This window comes from Miscanthus floridulus, chromosome 1 (assembly GCF_019320115.1).
Source record: "Miscanthus floridulus cultivar M001 chromosome 1, ASM1932011v1, whole genome shotgun sequence".
NCBI classification, from domain to species: domain Eukaryota; kingdom Viridiplantae; phylum Streptophyta; class Magnoliopsida; order Poales; family Poaceae; genus Miscanthus; species Miscanthus floridulus.
Genome location: NC_089580.1, coordinates 53,495,779 through 53,512,235, shown reverse-complemented (window position 1 = coordinate 53,512,235; position 16,457 = coordinate 53,495,779). Strand labels below are relative to the sequence as shown.

The 16,457-nt window shown below is 44.2% G+C and overlaps 1 protein-coding gene across 1 annotated transcript; it reads right to left on the bottom strand.

Annotated features, from left to right (window-relative positions):
- Window positions 1–601: 601 nt before the first annotated feature.
- On the bottom strand, window positions 602–5,226 carry LOC136483916 (probable beta-1,3-galactosyltransferase 2). Its single transcript, XM_066481089.1, has 11 exons — window positions 4,465–5,226; window positions 3,227–3,323; window positions 3,075–3,130; window positions 2,774–2,967; window positions 2,630–2,693; window positions 2,364–2,436; window positions 2,146–2,266; window positions 1,947–2,034; window positions 1,741–1,866; window positions 1,524–1,633; window positions 602–963 (listed from the first exon to the last, which is right to left on the bottom strand). Exons 1-11 carry the CDS (start codon window positions 4,608–4,610, stop codon window positions 815–817), a joined length of 1,224 nt encoding a protein of 407 aa, XP_066337186.1. The 5' UTR covers window positions 4,611–5,226; the 3' UTR covers window positions 602–814.
- Window positions 5,227–16,457: the final 11,231 nt, after the last annotated feature.

Sequence of the window (16,457 nt, the reverse complement as noted above, 5' to 3'; positions counted from 1 at the left end):
GTATCTTTCCTGCTCCTTCTGATAAGGGAAAATAACAGACCCACAACGAAGCACAAGTTCTACTCCCTCCGACAAAAATAAATGCACTTCTAAGTGCTTATTACGGGGTTTCTATCAGTCAAACTTTTCTTTTTACGTTTGACTAGGTTTGTAGAAAACATTAGAAATATTTGTAACTCTAGATTTAACGATCTATCTAATGATACTAATTATATACCATAAATATTAATATATTTTTATATATTTGACTAAAGTTGTACGTTTGACTTCTCGGGAAACAAGAACCAGAGTTAAAAAGAGATGGGCTGCCAAAAAAAACGCTGAGAATTCAGTGCATAAAGTGAAATGAACTAACATGGAGAAGAAATTTATTGTGTTATTTGAAATCAACCAGTAACATCAATGAGGATCTTTCCAAGAATGGTGGGGGGAGATGCCCTGTCTCCCTCTCCTTTCACTCTCTTCCTCAACATGATCCTCTCCTATCTTCTCTTTATGAGTAAAAACCTGGGATCTTTTCGAACACCAAAAAAGAAAAGTCCCATACAATAATGCAATTCCTAAGCCAAAAACAACACCCCCCCCCCCCCCCCCCCCCCCCAAAAAAAAAACACCCCCTCCTGTCTACCATAATGCATGTACACTTGAGTGTACATTGCGCTCTCAATCTCATGCTCTTCAGTCTGGTTCTGCACTTGCAAAGCAGAGTGAACCACCATATGCCTCCGGTGCCACACACTGTTGAGCCATGTTTTTTGTATACGTACGTATGTATGTGCTTTCCTTGTATTATCTGGGCTGGGCGATCTTGGGTTTAAAACTTTGCATTCCAAATTGCATTCTCACTCTCACCGCAGCGCTGATGGACTTCCTTGATCCGATCAGCAGATTTGCAGATGCCACTGCAGCTCCAGTCGAACGACGCAGCGCACACGTTCGCCGCCTGCGCCTTCCATTCGCAATCTGCACAAGTTTGCCAAGCATAATCAGCTCAAATGCACCACAAAATCTGACTGGGGTTACTCTGTTCCATCAAATTCAAGTGACTGTAAGTTCGGTGTGCATGTTAGGCAGAAAAACATTTCAGCTGACAGCTCTGCTCTTACGCTTGAACAGACATGACACGATGCGTCTTTGCCACTACGGTTCTAAGGTAAAACGTTTCTTCATTTTGCAGCTTCAAATTCAATCATACCAGAAGTGTAACCCTCAAAAGGAAAGTTCAGACGTCTCATGTCATGACAGACTACTTACTAAGGTGGTTAACACAAACAATGTTGGCAAGCACATGCTTATGACAGCTGATGGCGCACCTACTCTCTGAAGTTGACCATCAACTACCCCGAACGGCCTGTTTCCCTAAATAATCCATACAGATCAAGCATTATGTGTATGCAAAGGACCGACCACCACCCATACGGTTGGAAGTCCACTTACATCACATGTTGACAACAACTGGTTCGTGTAGAGGAAGCAACTATGTATGTATGCTAAACAAACAGATGGGAAAGCATCTGGTATACCTGGTGGTGTGCCGCAGCAAAGACGACGGTCATCGACGTGTTCGACGTCCAATCCGATGAACCAGGATCCCAGGGATACATCCTCATTAGCATATTTGTGCAGAACATGCCTGAAATGTCGCCATCCAATCATGATGGTCAATGGCTTGCAACTCTTATATTTGTAAAAGAAAAACAGAAAGGAAGAACAGGGGAATATTAGAGTGGAACTGCTTACTGGTTGAGTGCTATGTAGGAGGCCAGATCTTTGGAGATGGCGTACAGCTGACCGGTCGCGTGTCGGAAGTATTTGTTTCCCCATTCGCCGAATTTCCAGTATTCAGGCTCGTGGTACCTCACGCCCCTAACAACAAGAACAAGAACATTTTATACTGCTGCTGCAACAACAGGCAGAGCTAATGGCAGCACTGAGACTAGACTTACTTCTGAGCTAGCACTGGGCCAGACTTCATGCAGCCAACGTAAGCTCGAGGCTTGGAGCGATGTCTTGCTAGCGTGTTTCCAAGAGTTGCTGTAGTGTAGCAAAATCTTGTTAGTTTACTAGAGTATTTGCCGAGACCTGAATATGGAACGACACTACTGCACTGAAGAGTGAGATCAGAGGGTAATATTTTGCACACACCTATATTTACATGTACATCGTCGTCGACCTTGATGTAGTACTCAGCATCCCACATGGACACAGCTGCGACGAAGTACGCTTTGGTCTTTGCTGCCAGTTCCAGGTACCCTTCAACATGGTCCTGAATGATTGGGAACCATGCATTCCAAGGATACTTCAGTTCAGCACGTGGGTATACACAGACAGCTAACATCCTACTGAATCCAACGGAAATTTACCAGCCTCATGAAGTCCTCATGTTTCCTGTCCTCTGCATCAATTGCTCGATCAAGTATGCCGCCAGGAGTCGCACTAAGTTTATGACAAAACAGAAGTTTCTGAATTAGTAACAGTAAGTCATTGTCCGCTGACAACGTACAGTTACTAACTATTAGCAGTACATTTCAAGAAAATGCCACTGTGCTCATAACTGCATGAAGAAGAAAAAATGCCATTCTCTTCGTCATTTCAAGAAAAAAAGATGTCCCACATGAATTAAACTCACCTATGACCGATGACGAACCGAATGATAATGCCCTTCTCTTCCTCCATCTTTCTCCTCTTCTCACCTGTTGTGGAAACCAAAGGTCAGAGAAATTATACTACAAGGCAGGAGGTTTACTGGAAGCACAAGATCCTGCAAATTAACCTTGAGGCATCCATGTAGCACGGACTGAGTCTCGTCTTTTCCGACTGCTGAACGCAGTGTTTATGCCAATGACCATGAAGTATTTCCATTTCCCTGTGGATTCGGACATCGGGGCACCATTGAGCATGGATTCCTGTGACGCCTTTGCAGATGCAAGCTCCATTTCGAGGTTCGATATTGTTTTGTCCAGTGTCCTGATTGATCACAGAAAAGAGTTTACTAAGCCATAACAGAAACAAATACAGCATTGCTGATTGCTGTCAAGAGTGAACTGGATTGTGCACCGTGGCTAGGTACTTACTGTATAGCATCTTGAGTTCTTGGAACCTCTCCAGGAACGTCTTTTGCATCATCGATCTGCACCACGAGGAGAAAGTTTAGAAACCTGTTGATGGTGGTTCAGAGCACAAGTGCAGCGCCAGAACACTGAAAGTAAAACTGCAGTGTACATACACTTTTGGGAGCGCAGTCGCCGGCGACAAGGTTCGTCTTTTCCACCTCGAGTCTCGACCTCCTGATGATCTCTTTCGGCTCCGGCATCGTCCACATCCTGCACCAATCAGTCGTTTAGCACTTGCGTAATCAGTGTTTAGCAGCTCTGTTTCAAAGTGCTGAAGAGTGGCACACTTTCAGGAGCCTGAACGTCTGGTGCCCGGTAAAGATTCGAGCACTCGGACAGTTTGCTTGTGGGGGAATGCAGTTGCAGTCTGTCCAAGTACATTATAAACCTCTGACAGACGAACAAAGAATACTGCTGTATTCAACAGCAAGCTCCTCAACAAACGGAAGCGCGAAAACCAATTGCAGGATCAACTTAAAGATGATCGATCAGCAGGAATGGTCAACAAGATTAGACCTTTCGGTCTGTGGCGTCTGTTCCTTTTTTACCACCCCCTGCTGGTGGGCCCGGGGCCGGGCAACCTCGGTGAAAGCAGAGGCCGCTGTGAGTGTCTGTGTTGTCGGCGGGCCGGCGTCGACAGGTAGCGCTCGCCTTTCACGGAGGCGGAGCGCAGTCCGCAGTGCGCACGGGATACATGGTCCGTCCGCCTTACCTTATTACCTGCCGGCAATGCAACCGCAGCACGGCGGCAACCCCTAATCTTTGGGCAGCAAATAAAGGCGCGTCACGGCCGTCAGCCAGCCAAAGTACAGTACAGGCGCTCGAAATTTCCACGTTCACCACGGGCGCCCGCCATCATTCGTGGCCCTCCTGATTTACTGTTGCTTTGGTTGAGTGGAGACAGAGTACGATACGGGCGACGGAAGTACAGCAGCCGCAATAGTTGCAGGGAGGTACCCCCATTGACCAGGGAGGGCGAGGCAGGAGATAGAAGAAGAGTGGACAGACACTCTGGAGTCTGGACAGACAGGGAACTTGAATCGTACTCGTGGGACGGGAAGGGAGCTCGTGCCATGGCTTTGTTTCTTTCAAATTTGTGCCAACTAGTTGAGTGATGGAGCCTACTAGGCAACGAATTCGTGTGCAAGTTTGGGAAACAACGAAAGCTCAAGAACCACGAATTCGTGTCGACTTGTCAGTGAATTTGCGCGTAGTAGTAGGATCATGGGTTATTAGATCGTTGTAAGTAAGAACAACAAATCGCGGAGACGGATTCGGAACACCAAATCAAGAGCCACAGGGAGGAGGAGGAATTGGGGAAGGGCGCGCAGGCAGCATAACCATAACGTACCTGCTAGTGAAGAGGAGGCCGATGCAGAAGCTGCCGAGGCAGAGGAGGAAGGTCCCTTTCTTGGAGATGGAGCCTCGCAGCACCAGCTCGTCTCCTCCTGCTCCTGCTCCACCCAATCCCCCACCCCTGCTCTTGTTGAAGCTCATCTTCTTCTTCGTTCTCTACCACCTCAATCTCTTTCCCAATCACTCTCTGTTGTTCCTCTCTCTTTCTCTCTCGACGACCCCAGGGCCAGGGCTCTCCCTCTCTCTCAGTCTCAGCTCTGTAGGAGGCTCATTATGGCCCAACTGCTCCTCCCTCTCCGAGACCTCATGATCGCAGTCCAGGAACCGGAGGCACCAAGAAATGGTCCCTCTCCTCCTCCTGCCCCGGCAGTCGCTCTCGCTTTTGTCAAGAGCAAGTCTCTATTGCTCTAGCTACTACCTTCCTTTCCTCGCCCACACTCTCTCTAGATTCCCTGGCTCCTCATGCCCAGGTCCTCGGCTCCTGCGGCTGCCACCACCACCACTGGTTGGTGCCTTTGGGGTGAAGGGGAAGCTAGCTAGGCCAGCAGGCCAAGGAAGAAGAAAGGCAGGCAGAGGCAGCCACGGACACGACGCACCAACTGCGCGTGCGCGGGAAGAGGGAGGAGTGGAGTCCGGAGGAGGGAAGGGATCTCGACCGGCTTTGCTGCTAGTCTCTGATGATCCTCCCTTGCCTTGTGGAGCCGAGCGCGCGGGCGGCCTCACTCTCGCTCGGAGATTTATTCGGCACAGTGCCCGGCAACTTGATCCGGTCTGGTCATTTCTGGCCGGCCGGCCGCTCGCACTGGGTGGTTAAGTGGGCACCATTATAGACTTATAGTATAAACTTATTAATTTCTTCATTTTGGGGGGTTTATGTGCTGTATATAGTGGATATAGGTCAAGTGGCGCCATTAATGGGGTGTGTGCTGTGGCCTGCACTGCACGGCTGCACCACAGTCCACAGTGCAGGAAGGGGAGTTTGAACTGCCGGGAGGAAATGCCGGTTTTGCCCCTCTCCTCTCCCCAGTGGTCCAGTCAATGGCGCCATCCTCTCTGCCCCTGTTTGCAAGTAAGCCATGATCCTATCCCGTGTGTCCCGGGGGGTCGGGAACTGCGCGAGCGCTTAGTCTCTGACGAGATTCAGAATGTAGTTACGGTGTTTGTGCAAGTCAATTCTGTTGCAATTTCTTTGAAAGAGCCCAATAGTAGAATAATCCTCGGTTTACCTTGTGGTAAAGTTCAACCCATAAGCCTAATGTAATGTATACCGGTACAAAGATGAGCAATTCACTTCCTTCGACACACTACAGCCGAGGGAAAATTCCATGTATCATGCACTTGTACAATTCAAATAGGGCCATTCGCTGTTTCACGTATGGGCCTAGTGGAAATTACTACTACCTCCATCCCAAATTATAAGATAATTTAGCTCTTCTAAATACATTTTTTTTATCATATATCTACACATAGTGTATATCTAAGTGCATAATAAAAACTATATAGTTTAAAAAAGAAAAAAATTCACGGGCGGTCCTTCAAGTTGGCAAAGGGTGTCATCTAAGTCCCTCTACTTTCAAAATGCCAATTCTGAGTCCATGAACTTGGCTTCGGGTGTTATCCAGGTCCAAACGGGTTCAAACTCACTCTGGGTGCTGACGTGGAGCGCTGGTGTGGCTCCTACATGTGGGGCCCACATGTCAGGTGGTTATATTTTTGTTTATTTTTATTTTTTTGCTGACGTGGCACGCTGACTTTTTAAAAAAAATAATTCGTAACATTTTCATATGAGCTTGGATTAAGACAAACTTTATATCAAAATTATAGCCCTCGACAGGATCTACAACTTTGTAGTTGAAAAGTTTTTAAATTGAAACTGTGTAGGGTCCCAAAATATTGTTGTAAGTGAGCTGATTTTGAAATTTAAAATTCAAAATTATCCAACAATCTCGGATGTTGACATGGTGTATATGAAAGTTATAGTTCTCAATACGATCTAAAAATTTATAGTTGAAAAGTTTTTTTATTTGAATTTAGTGTCCCAAATATGTGTTCTAGGTTTCTTATTTCAAAATCTATAAACTTAGAACACATATTTGGGACACTAAACAACTTCAAATAAAAAACGTCTTATAATTTGAAATGAAGGGAACATTACGAAGGCCTTTTGTATATTTTTTCAACGACAGATACTTCAAGGTTTTCCCTTATGACTTGTGCTGATGATCAGAGGTTGTGCTCGGTCCACTCCAACTTGTTGATCATTTTACTTTTGTTTTAAAGCAAACTTCTTAACTTCAAATAATAAGTTTATCATAGTTGTAATTATTTTCATTAATTTCTCCATGAAATATGTATTGGCAGTGCATTTATTGGACTTTGTTAATAAACTTCCTGAGTCCAACATAAATTAACTTATATAGTTTTCTTTAGTCACATTTTCTTAATTTTGGCCAAATTTGTAGAAACGAGTCCAACGTTTATGATCTAAACTAGTACGTAATGATACAAGCTGAAATATAATTTATAGTGTACATATTGGTGTTACAGATGTTGTACTATTCGCTATAAAGTTAGTAAAACTCAAATGAGTTTAACTTAGGGCAACAGTACGAGGGGCACAATGCTATCCCCCGCACTTCGAGTTTTTTTTTTTACATAGAAGTTTGATTATTTTGGAGGCAGAGTTTTTTTTTTTTGGGGGTAAAAACATAGTTGAAGTTAGAAAATTCTGACTTAGGAAAAACCTGGTATAATTTTGACCAGATCAAGTATGCTTTAAAATAAATACGATTGTATATATTGAACAATGCAATAAACCTGCAACCAAAGGTAAAATAAAAGGAACTGATCCCGAGCACCAAAAGTATGCCCCTGACCTTGTTACCACCCTTTGTGAAGAGGCAAAGGATCTAGTTCCCTTCTCCACCACTACTACTGAATACCGATAGTGCCGTGCGCTTTACATTGTTCTCGATCACTTTTGTCTCTAGACATATATAATCAAAGCTTATTATATTGATTGATTCCGATCCCCAGCCTCAAGCAAGCACACAATCTCTCGCGCGTAGTGATAGATTTCCCCCAATCGACGACACTGCAAACTCACCTCATGCATGGAGCATGGTCCAAAGCTTGGATCTGCTGCATCCTCCAGCCTCTCACGCGTAGTGATAGATTTCCCCCAATCGACGACACTGCAAACTCACCTCATGGGGGGGGGGGGCATGTGCTGAATAAAAAGACCACCTTGCTGCAGTCCGAGAGCTTTGTAGGCTGGCAAGAGCTCTGTTGCGGCATGCCAAGTGCAGAGCCATCTACGGCGAGAGATGTATAGACACTGCCACTCTGACGAAGAAAAGCAGAAGGAAGAAATGGAGACTGAATGTGGATTGCGTTGTTTGCCATGTCTACGGATGGACTGATTGCTTGCTAGCTGCCACAACTCTCCACTATTATTAAGTCATGGCCTTGTATTTGTATTTCTATTCCCTCTGAACAGTATATGGACTTTAGAAAATTTCCAAAACCAAGGGGGGCCATGGCCCACTATGGCCCCCACGTAGCTCCGCCGTTGTCCTCCAGGCACGTTATGATGATGTCGTTGTCGTCGAAGCGAGAGCAGCACAGATCGATCGAGCAGCTAGCTAGCTGGGATGGCCTACGTACGTACGTATGGCCACAGTCGTATACAGCCTAACGTGCACAAGAATATACTTGCCTAGCTCCAAAATCACCGGGCGACACGTACGTACGCAGACGGACGAGGGACTGAACTGAATGCATGCTGGATCGGTCGGAGATGATAGATGCGCTGGGGGATCATGGATCGGAACGGCAGGGGTGGGCATGCGTGGCGCATGTGAGCAAAGGCCGGGGACAGGGTGCGCTGAGCCCAAAATCCTCGGCACGCCTCGTGCCGCTCATGTGCGCTCTGCGTCCAATCATTGTCTACCCGGCCGCCTCTAGATCCAGTTTTTACTACTAGCAGAGCAGGAGCAGGAGCAGGAGCAGCAGCTGGCTGGCCTTTTTCTGTAGCATGCATGCATGCATGAATATCTCCGTATATATGCTACCTATACTACTCGATTGCAGAAAAGTAGTAGTGATGAGGGCGTATCTGCCTCTGCCTACATAAAGACATACGCTGCCAGCACAAGAAGCTTCCAAACTGATCGTCGTGGCTAGGCTACGTAGGCTGCTAGGGCGGGTAATAACAATGCCGTCCAACGTCTCCATGTTCCACGATGATGTATGTAGACCAGAAGAGAGAATGTATTGTAGTGAAAGAGAACCGAAACATCAGCATTCAACTGTACAATGTACATGTTGAAATGTCAAGAAACTAAAATATAAAACCCCACAAGGCTCCAAGCAAGACTCTATAAAAGAGACCAGAAGAGAGAATTATTGACACGTAATGTAAACAAGTATCATCATGCATGCAGAGCTCACATGCATTATATTTGTTGCCATATATCCAAACTGGGTGGGGCCATCTTGTATTACAAGCAGGCAATTAGCACAGGCCTTAGTACACATGCTTGTTGCCGTTGGACAAGCATATTTGCGAGAGAATTATATTTGTGAGATTGTTATGCATAGCCAGGGTGGTTTTTCTAGTAGATATTGACATGTTCATACATTACTAGGACAGTAGGACCGTATACCCCCACCCCATTTCTCAAGTTGATGTACCAACCATGCTGGGGTTGAAGACAACGACCTTCTCTTGCGTTCCACGTGGTGAGGCCCCAGGAAAGCAACCAAGCGTATCCTGCCACTACATGAAGCAGTAGCTCTTTTATTTCGTTTTGAAAGAATTTTTTGCACCTGCTAGATATTATATATGTATGCATAGATCCATCAACAATACATGTAAGAGCATCTCTAATAGCTTCTTAATTAAGAAACCCTTATTAAATCTTGGATTACACAAGTGCCAAAAATGAGTGTAGGAAGCCTTCCTTCAATAGTTTGTAATATTTCGTTGCTAATAAAAGATTTTATAAAAAAAAAGCACCACGAGTTTTTCCTTGCGCCACCCATCTTCAAGAGATTAGCTAAATCGCTTTCTAAAGGTAAATTTGACTATTATTAAAGGAAAAAAAAGTCTCCAACAGACTCTGTAAATGACTCTCCAAATATACTAGCTCTCTATCCCATCTCATTCGCTCTCTACTTTTGGATAGCTTACCTCATGCATCTCAATTATATTTAGATAGTGTGTTGGAGTAGTCTAGTTTTTTTTAAGTGAGATTCATTTTAGACAATAGCTAAATCACTAATTTTGGATAATCATTTTGGCTAATCTCTTGGGGATGGTCTATGTTCACACGCTACCCCAAACGTGTGATCCATCGTATAGCAATAATATGTGACCTACTTTAGAATTAGATATTTCAAAATATATAACATTTGGCTTGGTGTATGTCACTAAAATGGAGCATTTTATGCTATGTATAGCACACATGTCGAGGTTTGTGAAATTTTGAGTTTGATTATGAATTCATTTAGAGGGGAAAATGCATTTGAGAAGGGTGGCATGCGACAACCTAGCTACCGCATCAAGCCATATCACAATTCAAAATTGAACAAGTTTAAACATGTGACAACTAATGATGTTATTGTTGTTAACATGGGACATCTACATAAAAGAATTTGACCCGTGGAGGTCATACAGTCCCCTGGCATTTCTGCTTAAGATAGACGGTGACCTTGTCAACTCCTGCCTCACTCATACATAGTGGCACCCCTGTCTCACAGCGGCACCGCTGTCCATGTGAGAACTTGATCCTGTCCTTAGACCTATGGTTTGGTGTGGGACAGACGAGGGAATTTTTTTAACCTCAATCTTGGCTTCGCTTCCATAGGGAGTCGAACCCATGACCTGAAGAGTGCTACTGGAGCTACTAACCTCTGGCTAGGCACCCGCGGCTCATGGAACATGTACATCACATGTTCTGTTGATGTGTTCTATCAAATTTTGAGCTTAGAAAGAGAACAAGTGAAACTATTTCTTCTAACACATGGAAATTGTAACCCAGCAATATATAGCAGATGGCCTAATTTGAAATTACATGTTTTAGAATGTAAGGTACTTAACCTTAGCTTGTGCAGGTCATTAAAATGTGTTGTTTATTTCAAAGCAACATATATACGTTGAATTTTGTGAGATAAAATCCTAATAAATTTGTTATGGTTAGTATAGAAAAGTTAATTGGGAGCGGGATTTGAGTATTTGACCCGCCACCCTAAACCGAATGCCAGCAGAGCAGCCTTAAATTGACGCCACAGCATGATTTGGTTGCGCCATGCGGGCTGGAGCGACTACCAAAAAACTGTTTTTAGAAAATAGTTTTTTGGTAGATTATTTTTAAAAAATATTTAAAAATTGTTTTAAAACAAAAAAACCAGGACAAGACACCATTTTTCGATTTGCTTTAACTAAGCCCTTGCACCAGGTGACCAGGCGCAGCTACGATCGGCATGTGGCTACAACAGGCAAGGAAAATTGCCGCTAGGCGAGGATTGTGAGATTGCTAGTCACACAGAAATCTGAGGAGTTCCGGAGTGTTTTTCTGCAAGGAGGAAAGATATCAACCTCTGTTCCGTACTTGGGGGTACCAGTTTTGTGATTTTTGTCGAAACTGATGGGAGTAGATTTAGCAACCTTTTGGACCTGCTCAATGCACGCCCCTGCTTGTTATTAGGGCACCTGTTGTAGTGTGAAATCGATTTTGCTATGTGAAAATAGTAATGGTAATGCTCGGTATGGGGTGTCCGTCCGCCTGAACGATGCCGATGGTGGGTAACGACGTAGCCCAACGACCGCTCATCCACTCGCCCTCGTAGCCAGCTTGAAAGCATCTAGGCCCCTTGTTGGGTTTCGGTGATTAATGACAATACAAGATTACTATAACTAACGTGTGTTTTGCAGTGGCAATTAAGTTAGGTCATGATAATGGAGATCGATTGGGCAATCGAGGTGGTCATGCCCCTACGATGGAAATCGTTTCGGTTTTCAAAGGATGGACGACAAGGTTAAGGACGACTAGTTCTAAGTGTCGATTGGAGTTGGAGAGACACTTAGGCCCCGTTCGCTGGTCTAAAACTTGGCTGAAACTGGCTGAAAACACTGTTCCAGCTGAATTGTTGTGAGAGAAAAACACTGTTTCGGCTGAAAAAAGAAGCCGAACAAGCTGAATATGGAGTAAGCCGAACAGGGCATTAGAGTAGTTTAGGACTTTGTTTTTCCTTTGGCCGTACTAGTAAGGGGATATGGACGGGTAGCTTAACCTAGGTGAGTCTAGTGAGTTAGGTGTGGTGCACACTTGTTAAAACTAGCACTAGGTAGCTCCACAACAGCCCTATGATCCTATGGAGCAAACTTCATTCACATATGTTCGAGAGTTGGAAGTGAATGGAGGGTCAAATGTTGACCGGACGCTGGCTCCGGTGCAACCGGACGCTGGTCGCAGGGTCCGGTCAGTACATTTGATCAAGGAGATTGCGTTCGGTGCGACTGGACGCTGGAGTGGTTAAGTGACCGGACGCTGAGAGGCAGCGTCCGGTCAACTCCAGTAAGGTTCCAGAGAAGAAAATCTGCGACCGGACGCGTCCGGTCAATACTGACCGGACCCTGAGGATCTAGCGTCCGGTCGAGTACAGTAAGCATCCAGTGAGGGTTTAATGCGATCGGACGCGTCCGGTCAGTGGTGATCGGACCCTGCCAGCGTTCGGTCAACACTAAAACACTGGTGTGCGGGTTGAACTGACCGGAGCGTCCTGTCACCCCGCAGAGGCACATAACGGTTCGTTTTTTAGGCTGCCTTATAAATAGAAGCTCTACTCGTGTGTGGAGTTACTTTTGCTCATTTTAACGGCTGAGAAACACGTTTGTGAGTGCCAAGAAGAGCAAGGTCCTAGTGAGGTGATTGAGATTCGTGAATCCAAGAGAGTAGCCTCATTAGTGAATCAAGAGTAGCAAAGTGTGCATCCACCGTTCTCATTAGGCTTCGAGTGGTCAAGTGAGAGTTCGTGCTTGTTACTCTTGGTAATCGCCATCACCTAGACGGCTTGGTGGTGATTGGGAGCTTGGTGATCACCCAGCGAAGCTTGTGGGTGACCCAACTCAAGTTGTGAGCGGTTTTGAGTGATTCGCCGCGACGGAGTGTCGAAGAATCAACCCGTAGAGAGCGCTTGATCCTTGCGTGGATCAAGGGGGAGCTACACCCTTGCGTGGGTGCTCCAACGAGGACTAGTGGGGAGTGGCGACTCTCCGATACCTCGGCAAAACATCGCCGCGTTCCTCTCTCTCTATTTACTTTGAGCATTTACTTTGAGCAATTCAATACTTGTCTTTACATTCATAGAATTGCCATGCTAGAGTAAGTTTGGAAGATAGGTTGCAAGTCCGTTGTGCGTTAGATTAATAGAAACACTTTTCTAGGCACAATGGGTTAATTGGGCTAACCGTAAGATTTAATTATTGCAAGAAAATTTAGAATTAGCCCAATTCACCCCTCCTCTTGGGCATCTTGATCCTTTCAATTGGTATCGGAGCCTTGTGCTCACGTTTTTAAGCTTAATCGCTTAGAGCAAGATGTCTCACGGGGATGGACCTCCTCCTATCTTTGAGGGAGATGACTTTCTATATTGAAAAATCCGCATGGAGGCGTACTTAGAAGCTCTAGACGTTGGTATACTTAAAGCCGCCTCACAAGGCTTCCCAAAACCTCGGGATGCTACTAACTTACAAGGCGATGAGGTTAATTACGAAAAATGGAATGCAAAGGCTCGAAACACCATCTTTAGAGGCCTTTGCAAAGATGTGTTCAACCACGTAAGGAACCACAAAGACGCCCATGCACTATGGTCGGACGTTTGTGCGCTCCATAAGGGAACCAAGAGTGAGCGTGAGGAACGCTACCATCTTGTGATTAAAAAGCTAAATTCATTTGAGATGCTTCCCAAAGAATGTGCTAATGAGATGTATTCACATTTAAATATTCTTGTAGAGGAAGTCAATGGGCTTGGACTTACTCAAATGTCACCATCCGACGTTGTGAGAAAGATCTTGAGTGTCCTCCCCATTGACAAATATGGGCATATTGTGACCGTGCTACACCAAGGTGATCTTTCCACCGCTACACCGACACAAATCTTGGGAAAGATCAATGCTCATGAGATGTACATGCACATCACGCCACAAGATGGCTCATCCTCTACCAAGAAGAAAGAGAAGGACTTAGCATTCAAAGCTAGCCAAGGCAAAGGCAAAGCAAGACTTGAGTATGAGAGCTCAAGTGATGAAGAAGATGAAGATGAAAATCTTGCTCTCATGGTGAAGAAAGCCGCCAAGATACTAAAGAAGCTAAACAAGAGTGGCATCAAGTTCGACGGCAAGAAGAAGTTCTTCACAAGCTCTAGAAGAAAGCCAATCTCCGAAATGGATTGCTTCAATTGTGGTGAACTTGGTCATCTAGCACATCAATGTCCCAAACCTAAGAAAGACAAGTTCAAGAACAAGAACAAGGGCAAGAAAGATGACTCAAGTAATAAAGATGAAGATGAGAAGAAGAAGAACAAGCCATACAAGAAGAGGGATGGCAAAAAGAGGGACTTCCATAAGAAGAAGAAGAGTGGAAAGGCCTACATCGTCGGTGATTGACTCACGGACATTGATTCATCTAGTGGATCATCCGATGATGATAGTGACAATGAGAAGGTGGCCGCCATTGCTATTGATCTTCCATCTTCACCGCCACCTTCGCCATCATCCTCTACACACCTATGCCTTATGGCCAAGGGTGAACGCAAGGTAACTAATAGTGATGATAGTAGTGATGATGAGCAAGCTAGTGATGATGATAGTGATAGCGATGATGATGATTCACCTTCATATGATGATCTTGTCAAAATACTAAGAAAATACACTAAGATCATTAGAAAGAGTAGAGCTAAAAATGAAAAGCTTGATGCAAAAAATGATTCACTCTTAGCAAAATGCGATACATTGGAAAAAGGCTAATATTGAGCTTAGAGAAACAAATGATGCTATATCATCCAAACTCAAGGAGCTCAAATCTTCTAAGAAAGAGCTTAAAGATAAACATGATAAACTTGAGTGGGTGCACAATGAGCTCATCACTAGCCACAACAAGCTAAAAGATAAATATACAACTCTTAAGATCAATCATGATACTCTTGTTATTACTCAAGAATTTTTACCAAATCAGCCACATGATGCTACTAACCCTGTTGTTAAGATTGATATAGCTACATCATGTGATGATTTAATTGATGAGAGCATTGAGCAAGGATCTAGTGGCAAAGGCAAGCAAGTGGTTGAGTGCAATGACTATGATGAATATGTCAAGCTTAAGAACACAAATGAAAAGCTCATGAAAGATCTTGAAGAGATGAAAAGCCACAACACCATTGTGCTAGAAACTCTTGATCATGACAAAGAGTTGATCCTTGAGAATGAAAAGTTCAAAGAAGAAAATAAGAAGCTTAAGGAAGAGAAGAAAGATGATGCTCTAAAGGAAGAAAATAAAATGCTCAAGTTGGAGAAAGAGCATCTCAAGATTGGGTTGAGCAAGTTTGCTAGAGGCAAGCACCTCCAAAGTGAGCTACTCATGAACACCATCATGAAGATGGATAGAAGTGGCATTGGATATGTGGCAAGTGTAGAAAAGAAGAAGGCTCAAGTTCAACAACAACAATCAAAGCCAAAGCCAAAGCCAAAGAGATGTTTTGAGTGTGGACAAGAAGGCCACTTTGCTCATGAGTGCCAAACTCCACCGCCACAACCCTTGCCCAAGCATGCTAGACCCTTTGCCTTCAATGCTCACTACATGCTTAGAAAGGATTCTAGTAGAAAAATGAAAGTCATGTTCTTAGGACCCCCTAACAAGAATAGGCCTAAGAAGATTTGAGTGGCTAAGTCACTTGTTGAGAAGGTGAAGGGCCCTCAACAAGTTTGGATTTCTAAAGCTTGAATCTCTTGTGTGTAGGTGAACTACAAGACCGGTGGAAGTCATTGGGTTATTGATAGTGGTTGCACTCAACATATGACCGGTGATCCTCATATGTTCACCTCACTAGATGAAGAGGTAGATGGATAAGAGAAAATAACATTTGGAGATAACTCAAAGGGCAAGGTTAAAGGATTGGGCAAAGTAGCAATATCAAATGATCATTCCATCTCCAATGTGCTCTATGTTGCTTCATTGAGCTTTAACTTGCTATCCGTTGGACAATTGTGTGATCTTGGCTTCCAATGCTTGTTCACCGAGAAGGAGGTTGTTGTATCCAAGGTAGATGATAATCAAGTGATATTCAATGGATTTAGATACAACTTATATCTAGTGGACTTCACCTCCGAAGATGCAAATTTGAAGACTTGCCTATTCACCAAAACAACACTTGGGTGACTATGGCATAGAAGACTTGCTCATGTTGGTATGAGTTCACTCAAGAAGCTTATGAAGAATAATTTGGTGAGAGGGTTGAAGGATGTGAAGTTTGAAAGGACAAGCTTTGTAGTGCATGTCAAGCCAGCAAGCAAGTTGCAAATACCCATCCAACCAAAGCTTTCATGTCAACCACAAGAGTGCTAGAACTCCTTCACATGGATTTATTTGGACCAACAACATACAAGAGTTTGGAAGGGAATCCCTATTGTCTTGTGATTGTTGATGACTATTCAAGGTACACATGGGTATTCTTTCTTCATGACAAATCCGAAGTTGCATCTTGCTTCAAGAAGTTTGCCAAGAGAGCTCAAAATGAATTTGAAGTGAAGCTCAAGAAGATAAGAAGTGACAATGGAAAAAAATTTGACAACACAAACATTGAAGCTTATTGTGATGAAGTTGGGATCAAGCATGTAGTCTCCGCAACTTATACTCCTCAACAAAATGGTGTAGTTGAGAGGAAGAACTAGACTTTGATCACTCTTGCAAGGACAATGCTAGATGAGTA